General features: G+C 44.7%; 1 protein-coding gene across 1 annotated transcript; it reads right to left on the bottom strand.

The window, feature by feature from the left end:
* Positions 1-382: 382 nt before the first annotated feature.
* Positions 383-5,221, bottom strand: HTR5A (5-hydroxytryptamine receptor 5A). Its single transcript, XM_005480419.4, has 2 exons — positions 3,714-5,221; positions 383-2,761 (listed from the first exon to the last, which is right to left on the bottom strand). The coding sequence occupies exons 1-2, from the start codon at positions 4,914-4,916 to the stop codon at positions 2,432-2,434; spliced, it is 1,533 nt and encodes a 510-aa protein (XP_005480476.2). The 5' UTR covers positions 4,917-5,221; the 3' UTR covers positions 383-2,431.
* Positions 5,222-21,161: the final 15,940 nt, after the last annotated feature.

Genomic DNA, 21,161 nt, shown 5'->3' with positions numbered 1-21,161 from the left:
AGCTGATTCCACATCCTGCACAAGGACTCCTCACAACAGAGACAAGGGAATCTGTAAGGGAATCAAAGAGCAAATAAAAATGGCATGGACACAGCTGGGACTGACATGGGGCTGTGCAGACAGGATGTTAGCTGTGAAAATGGGGATCTAAGGTCCAGCTTCCCAGGTAATCCATGCTTTAAAGTATCACTCTGGGAGCCTAAGAAGTATTCTACTTTCAGGCACCACCAAGCTTAGCTGAAGTTCTTGAAGGCTTGAACAAGGAATCATTTTTTCAAAGTAATTTTTGGCTAGACAACCCTTGACACAACAAAAGCAGCAATTCCCAAACAGAACAATTCAGCATCAGTGATGGACTGTCCAGAGAAAGCAGCACAGCCTTTATATATTCAGTAAAAAAAAGCAGTTTAAGAGTTTATTACAATTTTTGATACATCAGAGATGTCACTAATAATATTTTAATATATGTAACAAAGAAAGAAAATGCTCTTTACTAGTCGGAAAGATTGGCCCACGGTTTGGGGGCAGGTCAGAGCCTCTTCCATGGGAGTTAGAAGATTACTCCCATCCCACCCATCTTCTCCTTGAATTAATTAACATTAAAAATATGTTTTTACGAGACAAGACATGCCACATAAAAATCGGATTCACTGAAAATATTCTCCTTTGCTTTCAATGAGGGCAGGGTTTTACCCAATATTTCTAACAGAGTTTTATAAGATGGTGTTAAGGAAGATGTCAAGGGCTATCCTATTTCTCTTCTTGGATCAACAGTGTCCATGTCAGTGCTGATGGGTGTTTGTCTATCTGGTCCTGAAAGGGCTGCAACACTTTAATAGCACCTTGACCTCTGCTTCCATTTTCACCTGTGCAGAGACAGCAAAAGAAAAAGAGCTTTTATTGCCAACTCTGCCAGGATTTTTGTCTGGTTTAAAGGACCAGCAACAACTTTAACATCTGATGTCTCATGATCTACTACAGATAGAAATTATTACTACCCAACCCTAGGGAGCTTTACCATCATTTATTGACATTTTTCCCTTTTATCTCTTCTTGAGATACCTGACATGAAATCGGGTCATTCAGATTTCCATCTTGTATTTTTTCCACTGTTTTAATTGTGGTCTGATTTCAGTGGCTGTCCCAGAACAAATTTAATACTAAAGCTTTCCTTTATCTGCAGATTCATCAGTCCTTCAGTAGGGCAGTATAAAGTGTGTAACCCTAATTATAGGAGTGAAATGCCAACTATGATAACTAAGTTGGCAATGTGGAAAGGCAGGGAGGCAACAGAGCAGTAACAACCACGTGGGATGGAGCCTTAGAGGGGCAGGCAGAGAAGGACAGGTGGGCAAAAAAATAAATATTCAAGCCTGGTCCTTGCAGGAGAAAAGCTCCATGGTTTGATTATGCTTCCACAAAGAAATATCACCTGCCATTAACTGCCCTTTGTTTGCAACCCAGTGCTCATGGAAACAAAGTGGGGTTTTTGCTTTAGTTTCAAGTTCTGGATTGCATTCAGAAATAGTAAAACACAACTCCTCATTGAAAGGCAACTCAAAATACACCCCTTGCATCCCCTGAAACTACAGGAAATCTGCCCACAGCTGCTCAAAATACATTAATGTTTTAAAATGGGAAACAACAGGCAGGAAGATTAGCATTTACAGCTGGTATTTCTGAACATAAAGGTCTGAGGCAGATGCTCACACGTAGCAGCTGGGGAACGAGACGTGAGTTTCCCATGCATTCTCTCTCATCTCAGGGTACACCATGCATTAAGCTTTCACAATTAGTTTTTTTTTTTTTTTTTTTTTTTTTTTAAAAACTGCTACATAGAATCCAAAAGCAAACAGACACAATTTGTTCTTCCCAAAGTATGTGAGAAAAAGCTTCATACTTGTAGTCTGCACTTAACCCTTACCAAGGGTTTTGTTTCCCAAAAAAACCAAACACTTTGCAGTCTTTACCAGTGAAAGACAACACAAACCATGTTTTCAGCCAAGCCATAAAATATGCACTCTCATATGTAATCACAAAATCTCCTGATGTTATAGGGTCCCAGCTCTGCACATAGGACAAAGGTGATTAATGCTGGGAGATTCCAGCAGTGGCCAAACCGAAGTTTCTTTGCCATTGGACTCTTCTGCACCTTTGGTGCCACCAAAGAGAGCATCACTGGGGAGACAGGAGGAACACAGCAGGGCACTGGCTGCTGGCAGGAGAAGCCTTTACATGCTACTTGCAGGAAAAACAGCAGCTAAGAGGCTGGGATGGAGAGCCTGCCTAGAGACTGGGACACACGACCCGTGGTGATGCATTTTTGGCATCACCTCAGTATCTGTGGCTTTGAACTTCCTCAGGAATTTGGTCAGAATCATTGACACTTAAAATCAGCTTCCTGGGGCGGCAGGAAAGATTTTGCTGCTCACTACTGCCTAAAGAATAGGCTCCTGAAGGCGTTGTTGTAGTTTTTGTTGAAAGCAGTGTAGATGAGTGGATTAAAGAAGGAATTCGAGTAGCCCAGCCATAGAAAAATGCTCTTCCAAACAGGTGGGATGTCACATGAGCAGAGCGGGTTGATGAGCTCTGTGATGAAGAAGGGGATCCAGCAGAGCACGAAGACCCCAATAAGGATGCCCACCATGAGGGCAGCTTTCTTTTCCTTCTGCTCTCTCCACGTGTCTCCCTCCGTCTGGAACGTGACCGTGGCGTGACGGACAGTGAAGACCATCTGTGGCTGCTGGGCAGCTTCTTTCACCTGCCAAACACAAACACGAGTTGCACCACATGTACCCCAGTCAGGTGAGCCCACAGAGCAGGTACAGAGCCCACCAGTGCAAGCAAGGCCAGAGCTCCAGGGGAAACACAGACAATGCAGGTCACACTCTAACTGAGGGCAAGGTGGCTGTATAACCTCCTCTGGGTGATGGAGACTATTTAGGTGAGATTAGAAACTAGAGAGAGTACTGAGGGTACATGGGGTTACTCACAGTGCAGCACAGTAACATTACTTCCCCACTTACAATCTGATCAGCAGAACAGGCACACACCCACATGCCGTGCACAGAAGTCTGCTTACTTCCTCTAAACCCATTGAGTTTAAGAGTTCTTGGTAGGAGAGGAAAGAAAATTAGCACACATTTGCTTCCTCCCTGCAAGAAATCTTTACAGTGCAGAGTCACTGTGCCTAGGATGAACTGACACGATGCAGTCATGATTAGGAAAGATTTCCAAGGACATTCTGCTCAAGTGCTTTCTGTCTGGGTAAATTCACAGTGTCCCCAAAGCCTCAGCTGGTTGCCAGGGTATCATCCCCAGCAGACACAGCTGCCCATCCATCCACTGTCCCCTTGCCTCCCCAGGGGAGGGACAGTGACCCCTTACTCATGCTGGTGAGCACTGATTCAGCATTCCATGGGGGGACATCCGTGAGTCACCGCTCGCCCACGTGGAGCTCAGGCTCGCAGTATGTCCCAAAGTTGTTCCAGCTACACCTTGAGTGCTCACACACAGCTGGGGGCTCGGAAGGAGCCAACAGACTGGGTTTGCAAGCTTTGCAGTCTGCCTTCCTTTGGAAGCCTCCAGGATCCACAGGGCTTTGGTGGATCACTGTTCACTTGCACACTTTTGGTTTAAGTTTGCCCCACTTCTACAAAAGCTTGCCTGCTGTTAGTGCTTGACCTGAGCAAAACACAACCAAGCTGACCTACCTCCAGTGCTTCTGGTGTCATGGGGGTGATGGAGTTGCTCTTGCGAGATCCGATCCGAAACTTGGCAGCCCTGTAGATCTTCCAGTACACAAAGAGCACCACGCAGAGGGGCAGGTAGAAAGCCCCAAAGGTGGAGAAGATGGTGTAGGAAGGCTCCCGGCTGACTTGGCACTCTTCGCTGTCCTCTGAGTAAGTCTCTCCCCAGCCAAAGAGCAGCGGGGCCAGAGAGATGAAGGCGGAGAGTGCCCAGGTGAGAGCGATCATGATGTTGGAGATGCGGCGCCGGGTGCGCAGCGTGTACTCCAGATGGCGGGTGATGGACCAGTAGCGGTCCAGGGCAATGGCCGTGACATTCCAGATGCTGGCAGTGCAGCACAGCACATCGAAGGAGATCCACACCTGGCACAGCGACCGGCCCAGCCGCCACCGCCGCCCGGACAACTCGTGCACCAAGCTGAGGGGCATGACGAGGGCTGCCACCATCACGTCGGAGACGGCCATGGAGGCCACCAGGTTGTGGGGCACCCGGTGGAAGCTGCGCACGCGGAGGATGGTGGCCAGGACCAGCCCGTTCCAGAGGAACGTGGCCACCACCAGCATGGCCAACAGCGTGAGAACCAACACGCTGAAGACGGAGAGATGGGGGGCCTGGTCGCCCTCGGGGCCGCCGGGGGACGCGCTCCTGTTGCCGCTGTCCGGCGTCGTATCGGCGAGGCAGCTGAGGTTGAGCGGGCGCTCCATGCCGGGGCTGCGGGCTGCTCCGGGCTGCGGCGGCGGCGGCGGCGGGAGGCGCTGCCTGCACCGGGAGCGGGGGAAGCGCCGCCCTAGCGCGGGCGCGGGGGGTCCCCGGCCGCCCCGAGCGCCGCCGGCCGCGGGGGCTCCGGGCTGGCGGCCGCCGGGGGCTTCATCCCTGGCACGGAGAGCCCTGCGCCAGCAGCGGCTTACGGCACCCCCGGCCCGGCCCGGCGGCGAGAGGCGGCGGCTCCGCGGGCGCGGGACTGCGCGGCTGGAGCGGAGCTGTGCTGGAGCGGAGCGGAGCTGTGCTGGAGCGGGGTGGCGCTGGAGCGGCCGGAGCGGGGCGGAGGAGCCTCGGGCGGCCCCTGCGGAGGAGCCGCGCCGCGGGCTGGCGGGGCCGGGCCGGGAGGGCAGGTGAGTGCGGGAGCGGCCGCGGAGGGAGAGGGAGAGGTGCTGCTGCTTAGTCATGTCCGTGCGCGGCTCGGAACCGGCACCGGGCCGAGCGGGAGGGCACAGCCGAGCCGCTGGTCCCTGCCCCCGCCGGCTGTCCCTGCCCGGTACGTGCCGCCCCTGCCCCTAGCGCAGCCCGCTGTCCTTGCCCCGCACCGTGCGGGAATCAGCCCCGGCTTTGTCTCCCCTCCGGGCGTATTCCGTGCCAGCCGCACAAAGTTAGCATCCCTGCGAGATTGTCCCTGGGCTCCTCTAAAAATGTGTTAGTGAGGCGCCGCGGGAATTTCCTTGCTCCCAGATAGGCTCCAGTCTGAGCCCAGGAAAGCTGTTAGTAACCCTGGGTATTCTGCGTAGGGGCAATGTGGCAGGGAATTATTTCTTTGAGAACTTCTGTGCTGGTATTTCCTAACTTGTTAGCAATTGTCGGGGCTTTTATTAGAGATAATAATACACTTGACTGCTCTTATTAATTGTCTATTTAATAACATCAGCTATTAATGAAATGCTTGAGCATTTCCTATGGTTTTTAGCACACTGATTGTGATGAGTAGTGGGATTCTGGGCTTCCTAGCAGAAGTCAGAATCTAACCCCAGCGAGCAGGATTCCCTGTGCCCCAGCTCCATGCAGGGATGCCAGCTCCAGCCCACAAGCCTTGGATGGCATCCAGGCAGGGCAGGGCTGGTGCTGGCACTCTGCTCCTCCAGACAGTCCTGGGATAACAGGTCCAAAGAGCTTTTGGGTCAGACATGTGAGGTGAGAAGCTGGCAGGTACTAATATGGGGCTCACAGCTTGCATCTCATGGGGGAGAGGGAAGGAAGGAAGGGCATTCGTGTTCAGATCAGGTGACAATGACATTTGCTGGTGAACTGCAGTTTGAGAGAGAGAGTTGGGGGGAAGACACAAACAGAGATGTTCAGGGGTACCCCATGCATTCCATGGTCGTGGTATACAGAGGGTATAAGCTGAACTGGTGCTTCCTTCTGCCTCTCCTGAATCTCTCTGGAATTTTTAATGAAAACAGCAAGTAACAATAACAAAGGGTAATGAACAAGATGTTTTCCACTGTTGCTGCTCGTTCCTCCGTGCTACCAAGGGAAATGCAAAGCAGCATTTCCAAAACAGGTCCAGGACCTTGTTTTGGTGGGACGGGATCTTCCCCATAAGAATTTATTCAGTGCTGTGCTATCTATTCTCAGAACCAGGGATCCTATTGTAGTACTGGAACAAATGCAGCCTTAGAGACTATATCATCTTTTGGAAATAAACTGCCATCTTTTGGGGGGAGAAATTATTATTTTATCTTTTATACACAAGAATGCTGACAATTTTGGAATAAGTAGGTTTTTTTACTTACAACTCAAAGGACAAATAGGGTTTGCAGCCTTTCATAAAGCCTCTTGATTTAAAATTCCTGGTTTGTAAGGTGCAAAACATCATTGATTGTCATTATATTGATCAAAACACTTAGCAGCTCCAAGGCTGAGAGCTTTTTGTTGTGTGGGCTCTTCCTAGGAAAAAAACCTATGACCCAGAATTAATAGAATCAACCACAAATGATAAAATATGTGCTCCTGAAAATAGATTATTATTTTTTGTTTCAGGAAGAAATAGACAAAAATTGCATTTAAAGGGAAATGAAAATAAAATGTATTAAATCTAAAGAAGTAAAAGTAGATTATGTTCTCATGAAAAATCATTAATACTTTCATTATTTTACTTACTCAACTTTAAAAAAAAAAATTTTTTTATAGATTCCAAAATTTAGTTGGAGCTGAATGGCTCAGTTGAAGGAAATACAGAATATAGAGAAAAAAAATATATATATTTATGTGTAATAATGTATATGGAAAATATACATATTTTCCATATACATGTGTAAGTATGTATATGGAAAAGCAAAGGTCTGCACTTGGAATGGAATAGAGCTATACAAGAGTACAGGCTGGGGACTGACTGGGCAGACAACTTTATTGACAGGAGGGCCTGATGAGTCTCCTGGACACATCTTGGAGCAGGAGCATCCTGGCCTATATGAGCAAGATTGTGTCCATCAGGTTTGGGGTTATAACCATTTCCCTCTATCCAACAAACCCTGGAATTTTTTGTCCTCTTTGGGGTTCCTCACCAGGAGAAGTCCAGTCAAAGGTAATCAAGGTGAGGAGCAGACTCATGTATGATGTGTAAAGACCAAAAGAACTGAGTTTATCACTTCTAAAAAGAGAAGTTTAAGGGGAAAATCTTACTGCTGTCTCCAGTTACCTCAGGGATGAGCACAGAAAGGGTAAAAGCAAGCTCTCCTTAGAGGTGCACAGAGATCGGAGGGGATGCAACGAGTGAGAGTCACAACAGCAGCTGCTAACTTGAGGTGTTGGTTGGTGAGGAGCTCAGCATGAGCTGGGAACGGGCACAGGCAGCCCAGAAAGCCACCTGTGCCCTGGGCTGCACCACAGGCAGTGTGAGCAGCAGCTGGAGGGAGGGAATTCTGCCTCTCTGCTCCACCTGCAGTGCTGCATCCAGCCCTGGGGCCCACAGTGTGGGAAGGACATGGAGCTGTGGGAGGAGTCCAGAGGAGGTCAGGAAGGTTTTCCAGGCACTGGAGCATCTCTGCTATAAAGACAGGCTGGGAGAGTTAGGGTTGTTCAGCCTCTGGGCAGGCCATATGGCACCTTGCAGGACCTAAAGGTAGTGCAAGAGAGCTGGAGAGAGACTTTTTTTAAAGGGCATGGAGTGTTAGAATAAGAGGTAAGGGCATTAAGATGATGGAGGGTAGGTTTAAATTGGATTAGGCTAGCATTAAATTGGAAGGAATTCATTCCTGTGAGGGTAGTGAGCCACTGGAACGGGTTGCTCAGGGAAGTTGTGGATGGCCCATGCCTGAAAGTGTTCAGGGATAGGTTAGATGGGGCTCTGGTCTGGTGGAAAGTGTCCCTGCCCATGGCAGAGTGGTTGGAACTAGATGATGTCTCAGGTTCCTTTCTGCCTAAACCATTCTATGATTCTACATTCCAATTAGAAATTAAGAAATAAATATTCACCTGGAGAGTGGTCTGAAATCAGTTAAAGCAGCTGTGAAATCTCCAACCATAGCAATGCCCAATATTCCAGTGGACATCACTGTGAACAACCTGATCTGACTTTGGAGTTTCCCCTTTTCAGTGGGGTTTGGACCTGGGTAATCTCCAGAAGTCCTTTCCAACCTGCCTCATTCCACAATTCTGATCCTGCATTTTTAAGTGTGTTGGCTGAATGCACCAGATTCTGGAGGTGACTAAATATGGTTGTTTTCATCCCCTCTTCAATGGGAGTTGGACCAGGTGATCTCCAGAGGTCCCTTCCAACCTGCAACATTCCACAATTCTGATCCCGCATTCTTTGGGTGTGTTGGCTGAATGCACCACATTTTGGAGGTGACTAAATATTGTTGTTTTTAAGGACAAAATGCTGTTTACTTTACACAGATTAGTAAGGCCGTTCATTTTCTCAAACTGTTGATATTAAGCGAGCAGAAGGCCAAGATCTTTAGTGAGTGGATAATGATTGTGGAATGAGGAATGATCACATCTGTGAAAGTCTCTGAGGAAAAGATCTATGTTACAAAGTCAGGGTTATCTCACATCTTCACTGATGGAGCCAGAGGAATTAAGTGACAGGACTTCCCTGGGTTTAGCAGCATCCACTCCAGTAAAGACATCAAGTCATGCTTGCTACTAAATGCCATTTACTGGAGGTACCTTCCAATTCAAAATATGTATCAGATGGTTGGAGGTTAGGAGGGAATTCACAATGTAATCTGTGCTACTGCCTAAATGCACATCCAAGTATTAGCTGCTCCTGAGCAAAGGGTGAATGGATTTCTGTTGTTAATCTCTATGGAGATCTTTTGAACCTCTGCCCTTATAACTGGCAGCAAAGGGAGAGGAGAAGGCTCAGGAGTTTTTGCTGGGCATGCTCAATGAATCAAAGAGAATTTCAGTCTCCAGGGTAGGTGGAGCTGCTAGGTTATACAAGGATTAAAGGAGCACATATTCTCACTGTGTGTATACAGCACTACTGAAAGCTGTGCTCAGTTGCCAGCCAGACTGCTCAGTAAGTGTGCATCCTGTCACAGCAATTCCTAAACCTCAGGTATTCTCCACTTGAATTTCATTTAACTTTCAACCAGCCTCAGTTCAGCTTCACACCACATCCAGCCATGCTTTTTGGACACCCTTGCAGAACACCCACTCCTCTCCTGTTGCAAAATAGTCAAACATGATCACAGTGAGAATGCACAGACTGTGAGGTTGTTCTCATACCCTCAGCGCCGTCCTCAGCTCTGATGTCACTCATGTCTTCTGAAACCAAGAGCACAGAATCATAGAATGGTTTTGGTCAGAAGGGACAATAAAGATCATCTGGTTCCAACCAAGGCAACCAAGGTTCAAAGCATCAAAACTCAGGCTATGAGCTTGGATCATGATGCCTCACATCTCATGTAAGCATTTCCACAGCCTGCTCTGGGTAGGTTTGTGGATAGGTTTCTCTCTCAGGTTTCTGGTTCTGTAGCTGGTTAATAATCACATATTTACTGGAGCTTGGACTTACTTGAGGTTTTCTCACATGCCAGCCAAGGGCCACAGTTGGAATCACCTTTTCTCTCTATTTACTTCAAAGTGGAACAATTCTCTGACTGAGAAGCAGAGATTAATCCTGTTGTGTGTTACTAGGAGACTCAGTGGGATTGTGGGAGTACCTTGGAGCAAGAACAAGGGGGGCCTGAGTGCCCCACAGTGTCCCACTGAGTGACCTGTTGGTAAATTCCTGTTTACCTGTTACCTGTTTGGGTTCTCTTGGTTTGGATGCTTATGAAGAACTTTGAGAAGTCTTTCAGTCTTGGGAAAGAAAAATTAAAACAATGAGTTGAAATCCTGTTGGCTTTTTATTTGTATGACTGGAAAACTATTCCTCAGGCAGGTCTAATCCAGTTTAGGGCATGCAATATTTCCTTTAGGAAGCCACCAACTGAATGATTATCATCCCTTGAAGTCACTTGCTCCCCTCCCAAGTGAGGAGGAGAACTGGGGGAAAAAAAGTGGACCTCATGGATTGAAATAAGAACAGTTTAATAATTGAAACAACAATAATAATGATAATTCTGCTAGTACTAATGAAAAAAGAGAGGAAGAGGGGAATGAAATCCAAGAGACGCACGAGATGCACAATATAATCGCTCAACACCTGATGATGGATGCCTAGCCCATCCCTGAGCAGCAATCAGTACCCTCAGCCAGCTCCCCCCAGTTTATACACTGGGCACAATGTCCTGTGGTGGTGAATGTCCCTCTGTCCAGCTGGGGTCACCTGTCCTGGCTGTCCTTGTCCTGCCTGTCCTGGCCGTGCTCCCTCCCAGCTCCTTGTGCACTTGTTTGATGGCAGAGCACAGGAAGCAGAAAACTCCCTGACTTAGGGTAAACACTGCTTAGCAACAACTAAAACATCAGTGTGTTACCAACATTCTCATCCTAAATTCAAAACACAGCCCTGTACCAGCTACTAAAAAGAAAATTACTGTGTCAAAACCAGGACCATGATTTCAGTGACATAACTAAGGTGTTGTTTAATTCTGCAACAGGAGCAAAGCAGAACAAGAACCAAAGCTGTTCAACAGAGCAGCCTCTTGCCTTGCCTAGAGCATGGTCCTCTCTGTGTAAAGTCAGTGTTGTCTCAGTGCTTGTGTGTTTTGCATGTGGCCACAATTCCTTTGGCCTACAAGCAGGATGGACTCTGGTACCCTGCACTGTGTGTATGTCTCAGTAAATGGACTGCCAGGAGTGCTCATCTGTCTTCTGCCCAGCATGAATTAACTCCTGCTGGAATTAAACCCTCTGTTCTTGCATAGTGAGGAGACATGTTCATGGTCACAGGGCCAGCTGGAATGTGACTCAATAAAGTCTGAGGGCAACTCCCACATCATTCACTGCCACAGTTAAAGGTTCCATTCTGGGTAAAGAAATTAAATGTAAATAATTTTATCTCTTCTTTCATACCTTAAGGGGCAACATTAATCATCTGTGCAATTTCAGGGGAGTCAGCAGAGTTATGCTAGGCATCATATGGGCTTTTAGTCAAAGGTGCTTTGCAGCGAGCAGTTATGACAGTAATGCAATAACTTGGAGCCTGCCCTGGCGGCTCCTGCCCTCCTATGACATCTGCAGTTTTCATTTATTACTCTGGTGGTAGAAATACTTCACACATACATACACCAGCACCTGTGGTCTCTGTTACCATGCTCAGTTCCTGAGAAGTAAGTCTCCCTATGGACTCTGGTGGACTTGGTGTCTACAGGTGGCTTACAAACCACAACAGAAAATTATCCATATTTCTGATTAAAAAAAAAACAACAAAGTTTAAAAATACTAAAATATATTATGCTTCTGGGAGTACAGGGTATCCTGCAGTTCTGTGAATCATCTAGAATAGCAGGGTCATAGAAAAATAAGAAACTGTGCGTGGGAAGACTAGGTAAATCTAACTTAATACATGAGCTTTGGCAATCAAAGCTGTCAATGCAAGCTGTCAGGACTCTGCCAGGGAGACAGATGGCACGATGACAGCAAATGGATGGGTCTCTAAAACTCAATTACCATTTCAGTTCAGACCCTTTTTCCATATGCCAAGTTGTGGAAGAGCTTTGTTTATCTTGAGCTTTATGCATTGTGACATAATTTGCATAGGTGTGAAGCTATAGGGAAGGCTGTTACAGTGTGAGGCTGAACATGAGTTTTTCTGTTTGGTGCTTTCCAGGTTACCTTTCTGCTGCCTTGCAGGTGGCAGGTTTCTGAACCTTTATTTACATAAATCCATCCATAGTCTAGAAATGTTCTTTGGAGCTAAGAGGCAAAACGTTTTAGGATCTGTTTACCACATTAAGAATACAAATCACTCTCAACAGTTTTCTGAGCCAGAAGTTCTTCAACTTTTTTTCATATACCTACTTTCGTCCCTGTTACATTCCCTTTTACTCCCTGTCAGGGTGTTTCCATGCCCACTGGGCAGCCCACTTCCATTGGCTGGAGTGCCTTATTCCCAAACTTCCTCTCACTTTAACATCTAAGACTAGTTTTGTTATTGTAATTAGTTGGTAATAGGTACAAAAATTAAACCACTGATGCCATCCTCAAGGGATGTCTTTTCTCCCACTCCAAAGCCTGATTTCCTTAGAGGCCTTTGCTTGCTGCCTTCTTCCCTGGAGATCTCTGAACAGCCAGAGCCACATCCCTACCTGTGAAAGGAAGCACTGGCACAGTTGTGCAGCTTTCTCAGCTAGGGTACCATCTCAGTGTCTCAGATTCATAGTCACATTATGCTTCCTTCCAGCTCTGGAATACTTTCTTCCCCCTGATTATTCAGTGTAGCTGGATGTTTCCCTGCCCTAGACTGTCCAGGTCAGGCAGGTCAGCAGAATGGGTCTTAATTTAAGGAAGGTAAATTCCCAGTATTTTCAAGCCATACAACATGGCAGGTCATTAGAGAAAATACCAAAGCTGTGGAATTTTGCTTATTTGTATTTCATATCTGTGTTGCTGGGCGAGTGAGAGGTTCATACAAATGAGAGGAACTATGTACAAGTTTGAAAAAGTCAAATGGCAGGTTGTGACCACACACTTTCTGTCTGCAGCTAAAATGAGTCTGCTCCCATGTTTCTGCAAGAAAACTACTTGCAGATGTCTTCTGCAGGCTGATAAAGAGCGTGCCCCTGGATCATGAGCATGACAGCAAACTTTCCCAGCTATTTGAACAAAAACAACCATTTTTAGGGGTCCCCAAACATCTTGTAGAATTTGACAGTATCATGTTAGAAATATCTTGTTTTGGTCCCTACTACCACAGCAAGCACCTGATCAAGCAATCTACTTGCTACTGCCATAACATTTTCTGAGCCCTTGGGATGGAAGGGGTTGTATAAATGTGTCTAAATGTCTCTGTTTTTCACAAGGTTTTTTATTAGTAGCATCATTATTTTTTACAACTAGTATTCGCTGCTATAACAGCAAAATGTTGCCAGACCTTTCTTAATTGTCTAGCACCGCATTTTATTAAAAACACCAGATTTTTCTTCTGGCTGCTGATCTGTGATTCAAGGTTGGTAGACTGTGGCTCAGAGGTGGTGGCCCAGTGGTATGTGAGCTGCAGCGTCTCCCTGTGCTTCATGCTCAGCTCCCACTTTGGGGACATTTTGTGTGACACTGGGAACATGCTCACACAAGAACTGCTGGTGGGAAAACCTATCCAGCAGGAGGGGCTGAGGCCAGCATCTCTGAGCCACCCTGGGGTACAGCTGTGTGCCCTCCTGTACCTTGGCACACGCTGAAGCCACCAGGCTGCTGGCATCTGCCACCAGTGAGTTTCTCCTTTCCTTTCAGAGCCATTCTCTCCCTTTCTTTGGGTTCCTCCAGGCAGATGCAATGGATGATGTAATTCTTGTCCCTGCAAAGACTGACCTGAGGTAAGGGACCAGCTTTGACTTGGTCAGCTGCTGGCTCCTATAAGCTCATCTTTTGTAGTTAATTTTTCTACCTCTTCTCTGGTTATTTTCTGCTTTCAGATTTTGACTGAAGACTTTTTTTTTTCTGATCTTGTCAGGATTTTGGTGCAAATTTAGTAAAAAATCTTCCATGTTGACACTACTGAATTATTCAGGGTATGATATGAGCATACTTAATGGTGTGTCTTCATTAAAGTCATCTACACAGAAGGTGGCTTTATGTAGTTAAAATCTTGTCTTAATTTGGAAAGACAGGTGTCTGCTAAGGAAGGCAGGATCCTCCCCTAAAATGGAAAAAATGTAAAACCTCTCCCTCAGAATTGTTATAAATTTGAAATTAGGGGTGCTCTCAGGCAAAAATATGGGAGTAGGAATAACAGTTCATGATTAGAGAAGAAAATAAAAAGATAAAATATACAATGTAGTGGACTAAAACAACACGGACAGAGTCAGAACACAACCTGACACCCTGTGGGTCAGGGTGCTGGTAGCAGTCCCATTGGAATTGTGGCTGCAGCCCTCCTGCAGTGTCAGGGGTGGTTCTGTTGGAGCAGGGATCCTGTAGAAAGGTGCAATCTTCCTCTGAAGATCCAGTGGAAGAAGAAGCAGCTGCTGTTCCTCTGGGAAATCCAGTGGAGAAGCTGTGCTGGTGTTCCAGAATCTTCAGATTATATCCAGGTAGGGATGCTTGGCTCCTCCCTCTGGGCTCACATCTCCTAATAGGATGCTGTAGTTTTTATCAGCCATACAATGACATTCAATAGGTGTTATCAGCAGATGTGCCCCAGAGGGAGGATTGGGTGTGGAAGAGATAAGGAAAACTGCCCACTGAACAGAAGACAACTGCCATAGAGATGGCAAATAGAATACAATTTGCTTGGCAATCCAGGACAAATCTGAATCTCATAAATAAATCACTGGTTTTTAAGAGAACTCCTCATCTGACCTGATACAACTTCAGAACTTTCTGGGCAGACTCTCAGTTTCCTTCCTCCTCTCCACATTTCAGCATCTTCATTGTATGATCCTGTCTCTGCATTCTTCTCTGTTTTCCTGACACTAGAGTAGTTAATGTAAGCAGCTTTTACTCCATCATCACTAGCAACTGATTTGGCTAGGGTTATAAATGCAACTGCATAACCAAGAATTCAATAGAATAAAACCCCAAACCCCACCAACATTTTCATGTTTTAAAGCCTTCCATCCAACATTCACACATATGACATCCCTATCCCTTGCTTTGACTCCTAGCAGTAGTCCCAGTCTTGCAGAGCTGCCCACACAGACATGTGCTTCCCATCCCTCCAGTTTTGGTGTCACTCCAGCCAGTCTGACTGTGGGTGCTTGGTCCTTCTCCTGACATTTTCCCTTCTGCAGCTTGATGGGAGGCTGCAAGTGGAGTCTGGGCTTGAGTTGCACAAAGACAAATGGTCTCTCCACGGTGCCTGTTCTTCATTTCAAGGAGGTTTTCTGTTTTTATGACAACTGTGACTGTAAGGAACCATAAATCCTGGTGTCCTTGTCCCAGGTAATCCCTTCTGCCCAGTGAGACACCTGCCCCATTAAACAGCACATTAGAGCCTCAGATTAATGACAAGGGTTACAAAAGAGCACCACAGGCCTTGGAGAGCCACGGCAGCTTCCTAAGGGTGCATCTTGCAAACAGTTACCAACAAACAACCAGCTGGACTGTTCTGCAGAGTGAGGTTTACTGTACAGGCTGAGGCTGTGCAAACAGTTAGCCATCCATATGCCTAGCATTTATTATAAAAATTTATGGCATCTGCTTTCTGTGAATGTCAGTGAAATAGGTGAGGAAATAGATTTTTGGAAGCAATCTATGGCTCTAGATGAATCTCTCCCATTCATTTCAAGGAGAATTATTATTCTGAAATGTAATAAGATTTTTTTTCTATATTAAACTGAGATGTCTAAAATGTAGATATCTAAATCCTGTGGACTGCTTAGTAAATCTCAGAAAGACATCCCTATCTGAAACAAGCTTTCTTTTCTTTAGCTGAATGATAATACTCCTCTACTATCTCTTATATCCTTTATCATTTCAAGTGAAGAGAGACATGCTTTTGCTGTACAAAAGCAAGACCACTCTCCAAGGTATGTTCAGTAATCAAGGCAGCCCATTGTGAGAAATTACCCTCCACAAATGTAGATACAATAAAAGATGACATATATCCTTCTGTTCTTGTCAGCTTAAAATGCAAAGAGCGTTAGACCCACCTCTCTGCATGTCTCTCTTCCTTTTTTTGCACTAAGCCACAGCAGGGGTCAGCCCACAGAACCAGAGAGGGAATGTAACCTTCTGATATTTACCAACTGGATTATTTATGACTCTGTGAGTTGGCTCCCAGCATGCAGGAGAGTCATGTGAAGCTGGGCACTTCTGGGAGAGCAGATCTCCTTGTGGCCTGTGATGGACCTAAATATTTACATTGATTAGATCCCATTTTGATGCTGTTATTTCATCATTATGAGCATGGTGTGACTCATAAATTATGAGCTTGTACTATGCAGCACAGGATGTGCAGGGCACTACAGCTTGAGGTGGGCATGTCAGCCTTTGGAACGTGGCCAGTGGATCCTTTTTAAGCTGGACTTATTTCAGGAACCCATCCTGATTCATGAGTGTTTCATTTCAAGTATGTGCTTTAGTCCTATCCAAACGAGCAGAGTTTGAGGATATGCTTAAAGCTAAGAATGGGATTTTGAAATATCCCTGACTCAAAGGCAAAGCACGGGAAAATTTTCACAAAATTTGAAGGCAAAAAGATTGGACTGTAGAGAAATGTAACTACAGGGAAGTCCCCTCCCTTTTAGGAGGGGGATACATTTCCTTTTAGGAAAAAAGTGTAGAAATGTATCCAGTTCTCTGAATGCAGACAACATTAAGGAAAATACTCTACTACACATTTAGAATGAATTAAATCAATTGACAGCTATCACAGAGAAAAATAATGTAATTGTAACTGAGCAGCCAAAATGGTTCTGCCTAATAGTTAAACATCAGTGAGCTCCACTGTGTCTAATAAAATGCAGATCTCATTATCTGTTTGTTATGTGCATCGAGAGATAACTGTTCAAGTTGAAAAGTATAAAAATTTGATTTAATTCAGTGACATTTTGGATACAAGAGGGTCAGGTTGGTCTTATAAGAAATAACAGCTTGGGGCATATGGAAGGGAGTGTAATTGAAGATAAGGCTCTAGCAAGATGAGTGGAAAATGTAATGAGAGTTCAAGTATACATTAAACAAATGCACCCTGGCCCTCACACAGTAATCACCTACGTGTGCCATAAGGCAAGCAGCAAATGTAATTGACTCCCTGAAGGAAGATCATTACAGCTTTGGTGCTTGCTGCCTCATGCCACGATTTCTTCTTCCATTTGCAGCACTGAGAATTCAGATATGGGAAGTTCTGGGATCCTGAGGGGTTATGTAGGGAATACAGCCAGCTCTAAATAAACCCAGAGACCTTTTGGTGCTTTTTCAAAGGTTAAGCAGATATCTGTATCTGCCACAATGTCAAAGATTAAAAATGACCAACATTGACATGAATGTGGCAGAAGCTTCAGTGATGAAAGATGTCCTTTGAGGAGGAGGATGGTCCTTAAAGCAAACAGGAGAAGTAACAAGTTTGGCTGTAATAGGCCAAAATAAAAAGAAACCAATTCTTTGTAGCCTGGTGTCTTGAAGGGGTTCAGTGTGATCACAGTCTCTTGTGTGTGGTATGGCATTTGTCCTGCTTTCCCAATTCCTGGGCTTTTAACCATTTCATTTTAACAATAACCAGATCTGACAGGGCTGTAGGGGTATCAGGGACATGGCAGAGGTGAAAGACCTTACCAAAACCTTCCTTGGCCTCAGCCAGTTCCCAGAGGAGTTAGACCTGGAGGCATAAATGGATTGTAGGATTTCCTGGTTCAGAGATCTACCTGCTCCTATTGAGGGAGCTCTAACATATCACAGAGATATCTTTCAACTTACCAAAACATTTGGAGGCTTACAGAGTCTTTTTTTCCCTGAAAGCTTCCTGTCAGCCAAAAAAGAGGATTAGAGCCAGAACTGGCCTAAGAGCGCAAGCAGTTTACCTGCGTTTGTCCTTAGCTTAGTCTCCAATGAGAAAGTCCTGAGAGTGACACCTGTTTGTCTGAATCCCAACTCCTGCTTAGTACTCAACAGTTGAAATCAATATAAAAGACATATTCTAGATATCAAATCAATAACTTTTTTTTTCTTTAAGAGTGGGAGACAATTAAGTACTTAAGTAACAAATGCCTCATTTCATAATATTTCCTGCTCTGTTATTAATTAAGTTGGAACCAAGGTCCTGTTAAGATTGATCAGTTAAAAGCAGCAGTGGATTCATCTCTTGATGTCTTCAGATTAGGACTCAATATTACCTTAGCTCAGAGAAGGAGTATTTGGGGTGAAATTTAGGGGAAAATTATAAGGAAAACTGACTGGAAGACCTACTGCTTTCTTCTGGCCTTGAGGCCATTATAAGAATGCTGTCAGAACACATTTTTCAAGAATGTCAGTTTAAGTTCTTCATTTCATTTGAAAATACCTGAGAAACAGAAATCAGGTTCCTTCTACAGAAAAGGAAAGTGGGATTTCAATCCAGCAGCAATAATACTTGTCTGTATAGTGCAGTCACATTCATGTCTAAGCACTGAGAGCTTCCCAAAGCTGCAGCCACAAACATGTGACAAATATATTCAGTTTCTCTGTTTGTTCTGTATCACAGGCAGATAATTTGCCTACCTGTGTCTGCATTTAAAGATGTGCAGGCACCTGTCTTTCAGCCATGCTGAAAATGCTGCTCTAAGCTTCAGCATTTGGGAAAGCCATAAAGCGGAAATGTGCTCCCAGGCTGGGGCTGCTTTTAGGGACAAACAATGGGATGATCAATTCTGCTCCCAGTGCTCCATGTGGAGGGTTAATCTAAGTGGCCTTCTGGCCTTACACTCAGTAATTGGAGGAACTGCTCAGAACATGATGCAGTTGCTGTGAAAATACACCAGCAATGAAATATTTTTCAATAGGTTTTAGCACTAAGACCCCATGGTTACATATGAAATTCCCTGGTGGCACAGGTGGGCTGGTGGAGCTGCTGCCCTGTGTCTGCTCCAGAAGAGGAACCCTGAGTCACTGCCTGCTCCCAGCCAGCACTGGATTAACTGAGTCAGGAGAACCTGAGTAAAAACAGCCACTTTTAATGGGCTGTTTCCAGAAAAATCAGCACAGGTCACCCCCGAGACACTGGAGCTTCTGTGTGAGCACAGTGATGCATCCTCAGGCAAGGCTCTTCTGGCCATTCCTCTTTCTGGATGTAAAGGGAATATTTAACTGTCTGGACAGCATACAGAAAGAGAGAGATGGGATGTCAATGTTTTATCAGTGCTGATTTATGGTTTTCACTCTACTCAAAAGCACAAAGCCATTAATGAATCCTGGAGATCATCTCAGAGCAGTTCCCAGGCTCACTCTTCACACTGTTCTGTAATATGCTCTGCAATGCCACCAACTTTAGTTGCCTTTTTCTGCATTTATGCACTAATAATGTAAAAATAAATACAAGTGTTAGTGTTATTTGAATAACAAAAAGAGAGGATTTGGCACAAATAATGCCAAATTTGCTCATTTCTAGAAAAATTAACTTTGGTTACTTTGTGTTTCGTTACCTTTTTTCGAGCCTGCATGAATGAAAGCCCAGGCTCAAAGGAAAATTTGCATTCTCTGTTGTTTTGCTGCTACTAATTTATCCCAATGGAAGGCCTGTAAATGATGTTAATCTTGACAAGCTACAAAGAAGGGCTACAGGGATAATTACCCACCATATTTCTCAGACTCAGAAAATACACAAAAATTGGTAGGTACCTTAGCTGGAGCAGAAACAAGGACTTCTCCTGACGTGCAAAGAATGGAGTCTATAAATTATCGTATCACATTTTATTTGTGGAAAATTAATTTGTTCTTTCCCAAATAACTGGGAAGACTTGCATTCTTCTTTCCTGGTGCAATACAATCAGGTCCAAAACTCATTAAGAAAGCATTATAATATTTTATATATGTATTTATATATGCGTGTATATATATATATATATGTATGTATATATATATATATATATATATATACAAGCATGTATGTAATTTTATGTATTAATTATATGTAATTTATATAGAGGTGGTTATTGGCAGTCTGAGGGAAATATAGAAAGAATTTATTTGTAAAGGTGAATGAACCTTTCACATTCCTTAGCAGGTAACACAAAGGAGTATATCCCTTCTTTTACCACTATGTCTCACTTCTGACAAAAAATATCCTTACATTAAGATGTGCTAATCAAAACATTTCCCCCCCTGCTACTTTATGCTCAGTTATAGTAAAGGTAGAATTTGCTTCTTGGCACTTGTAAAAAAAAAAAAGTAACTATTATATTAAAAAAGAAAACTGTCAAGCAAATGACAAGGGATTCTCAGTGCAGTTCTGGAATTAGAAGAGAATCAAAAATGAAACTACCAGTTCCAAGGGAGCCTTTTAGGATTCAGTGTTGCTGTACAGATAATAAGAAAGTTTTTAATTATAAATCATATTTGCCATTGCAAGCAGTCCCACTGAAGGAAGGAGGAAAAATGCATAGACAGCTCAAGCCAAAACAGAGCCCTCTGTGTACCTGTTTTGCACATTTTGATTCTGATTAAAAAGCAGATCTTATTTGCGTTAAGAAATGGGAATGGAGATATTGCAGGCAGTATGTCTTTTGGGGTTTTCAACAACTTTCCAGGCACACTGAAACTAACATCAGCTTCTGTAAAACACTGGGTACTTTGTGAAGATATATTTTGTTGGAAAAGTAACATCTAGAGAGCCAGCTGCTACCAAACAAGTATGTATTATTAACAAAGGACTCAGAAAGCCTTCTGCTCACAGGAGTAAAACAAATATACAATTTAACCCAAGCTTCAAATTTAATTAACTACAAATAAAAAACCAAGCTGTTGTTTTTTCACAAGCAATTACACCTAAATATGATACTGTAGGTGCATATGAATTTTTCATATAATCATTTGTGCACACAAATAAGGCATTTATGTAAGCATGCACAAGTCTTGTCAGCTTGGTGGGCTTTCACCTTGTGCAAGCAACACGCAGTACAAAATTTAGATCACAGTTCTTCTGGAAACATGCTCATGAAGTTCTCTGTACAGAGCTCTCGTAGTTAAGAGATCAGAGGAGTGTTTCTGGCACAGATGATGTGCTGTTCACATCATTGTGGACTCTGGTGATGACAAACACTGTGCATGGCCAGGGTCACATCAGCTCAGGGCACTCCCGGCCGCAGGGACAGCTCCAATGGTGTCATCCTGCTCTGCCTCTGGGGACACTTTGAGGCCCTGTGTGGTACCTTGGTTTGGTTCCCACCCCCCTGCCTGCCCTGTGCTCCTCTGGCTTGCAAAGATGGATCTTTGGTGGGCTGATGGTCCCTGGGATGGGCTGGAAGCAGCTTCAGAGGAGCTGGGCTCCCCCTCTTTCCATTGTCACTGTGTCACTCAGCTCAGGCAGAGGAGCTTTACCTCATAACCTCAAATCCATCTGAGGCTAAATACAGGTGAGCACTTTGCTCTACACCTGAGACCAGCCCACTGATCTGACTTATTTCTGTCTGCTGACATGCAAGCAGAAGCCAGAATTTATTTCTGGCAAATTCAGCTGA

The sequence above is a fragment of the Zonotrichia albicollis genome, chromosome 1, assembly GCF_047830755.1.
Source record: "Zonotrichia albicollis isolate bZonAlb1 chromosome 1, bZonAlb1.hap1, whole genome shotgun sequence".
NCBI lineage: Eukaryota > Metazoa > Chordata > Aves > Passeriformes > Passerellidae > Zonotrichia > Zonotrichia albicollis.
The sequence above is the reverse complement of the archived record's forward strand: the minus strand, read 5'-3'. Positions and strand labels throughout refer to the sequence as shown.

Bases quoted from the DNA above. Each gene is read 5' to 3' on its own strand.
- HTR5A (XM_005480419.4), bottom strand. From the start codon at position 4,916: ATGACTAAGCAGCAGCACCTCTCCCTCTCCCTCCGCGGCCGCTCCCGC. The intron at 2,762-3,713 runs GTAGGTCAGCTT...TGTGTTTGGCAG, and splicing joins TGACACCAGAAGCACTGGAG to GTGAAAGAAGCTGCCCAGCA.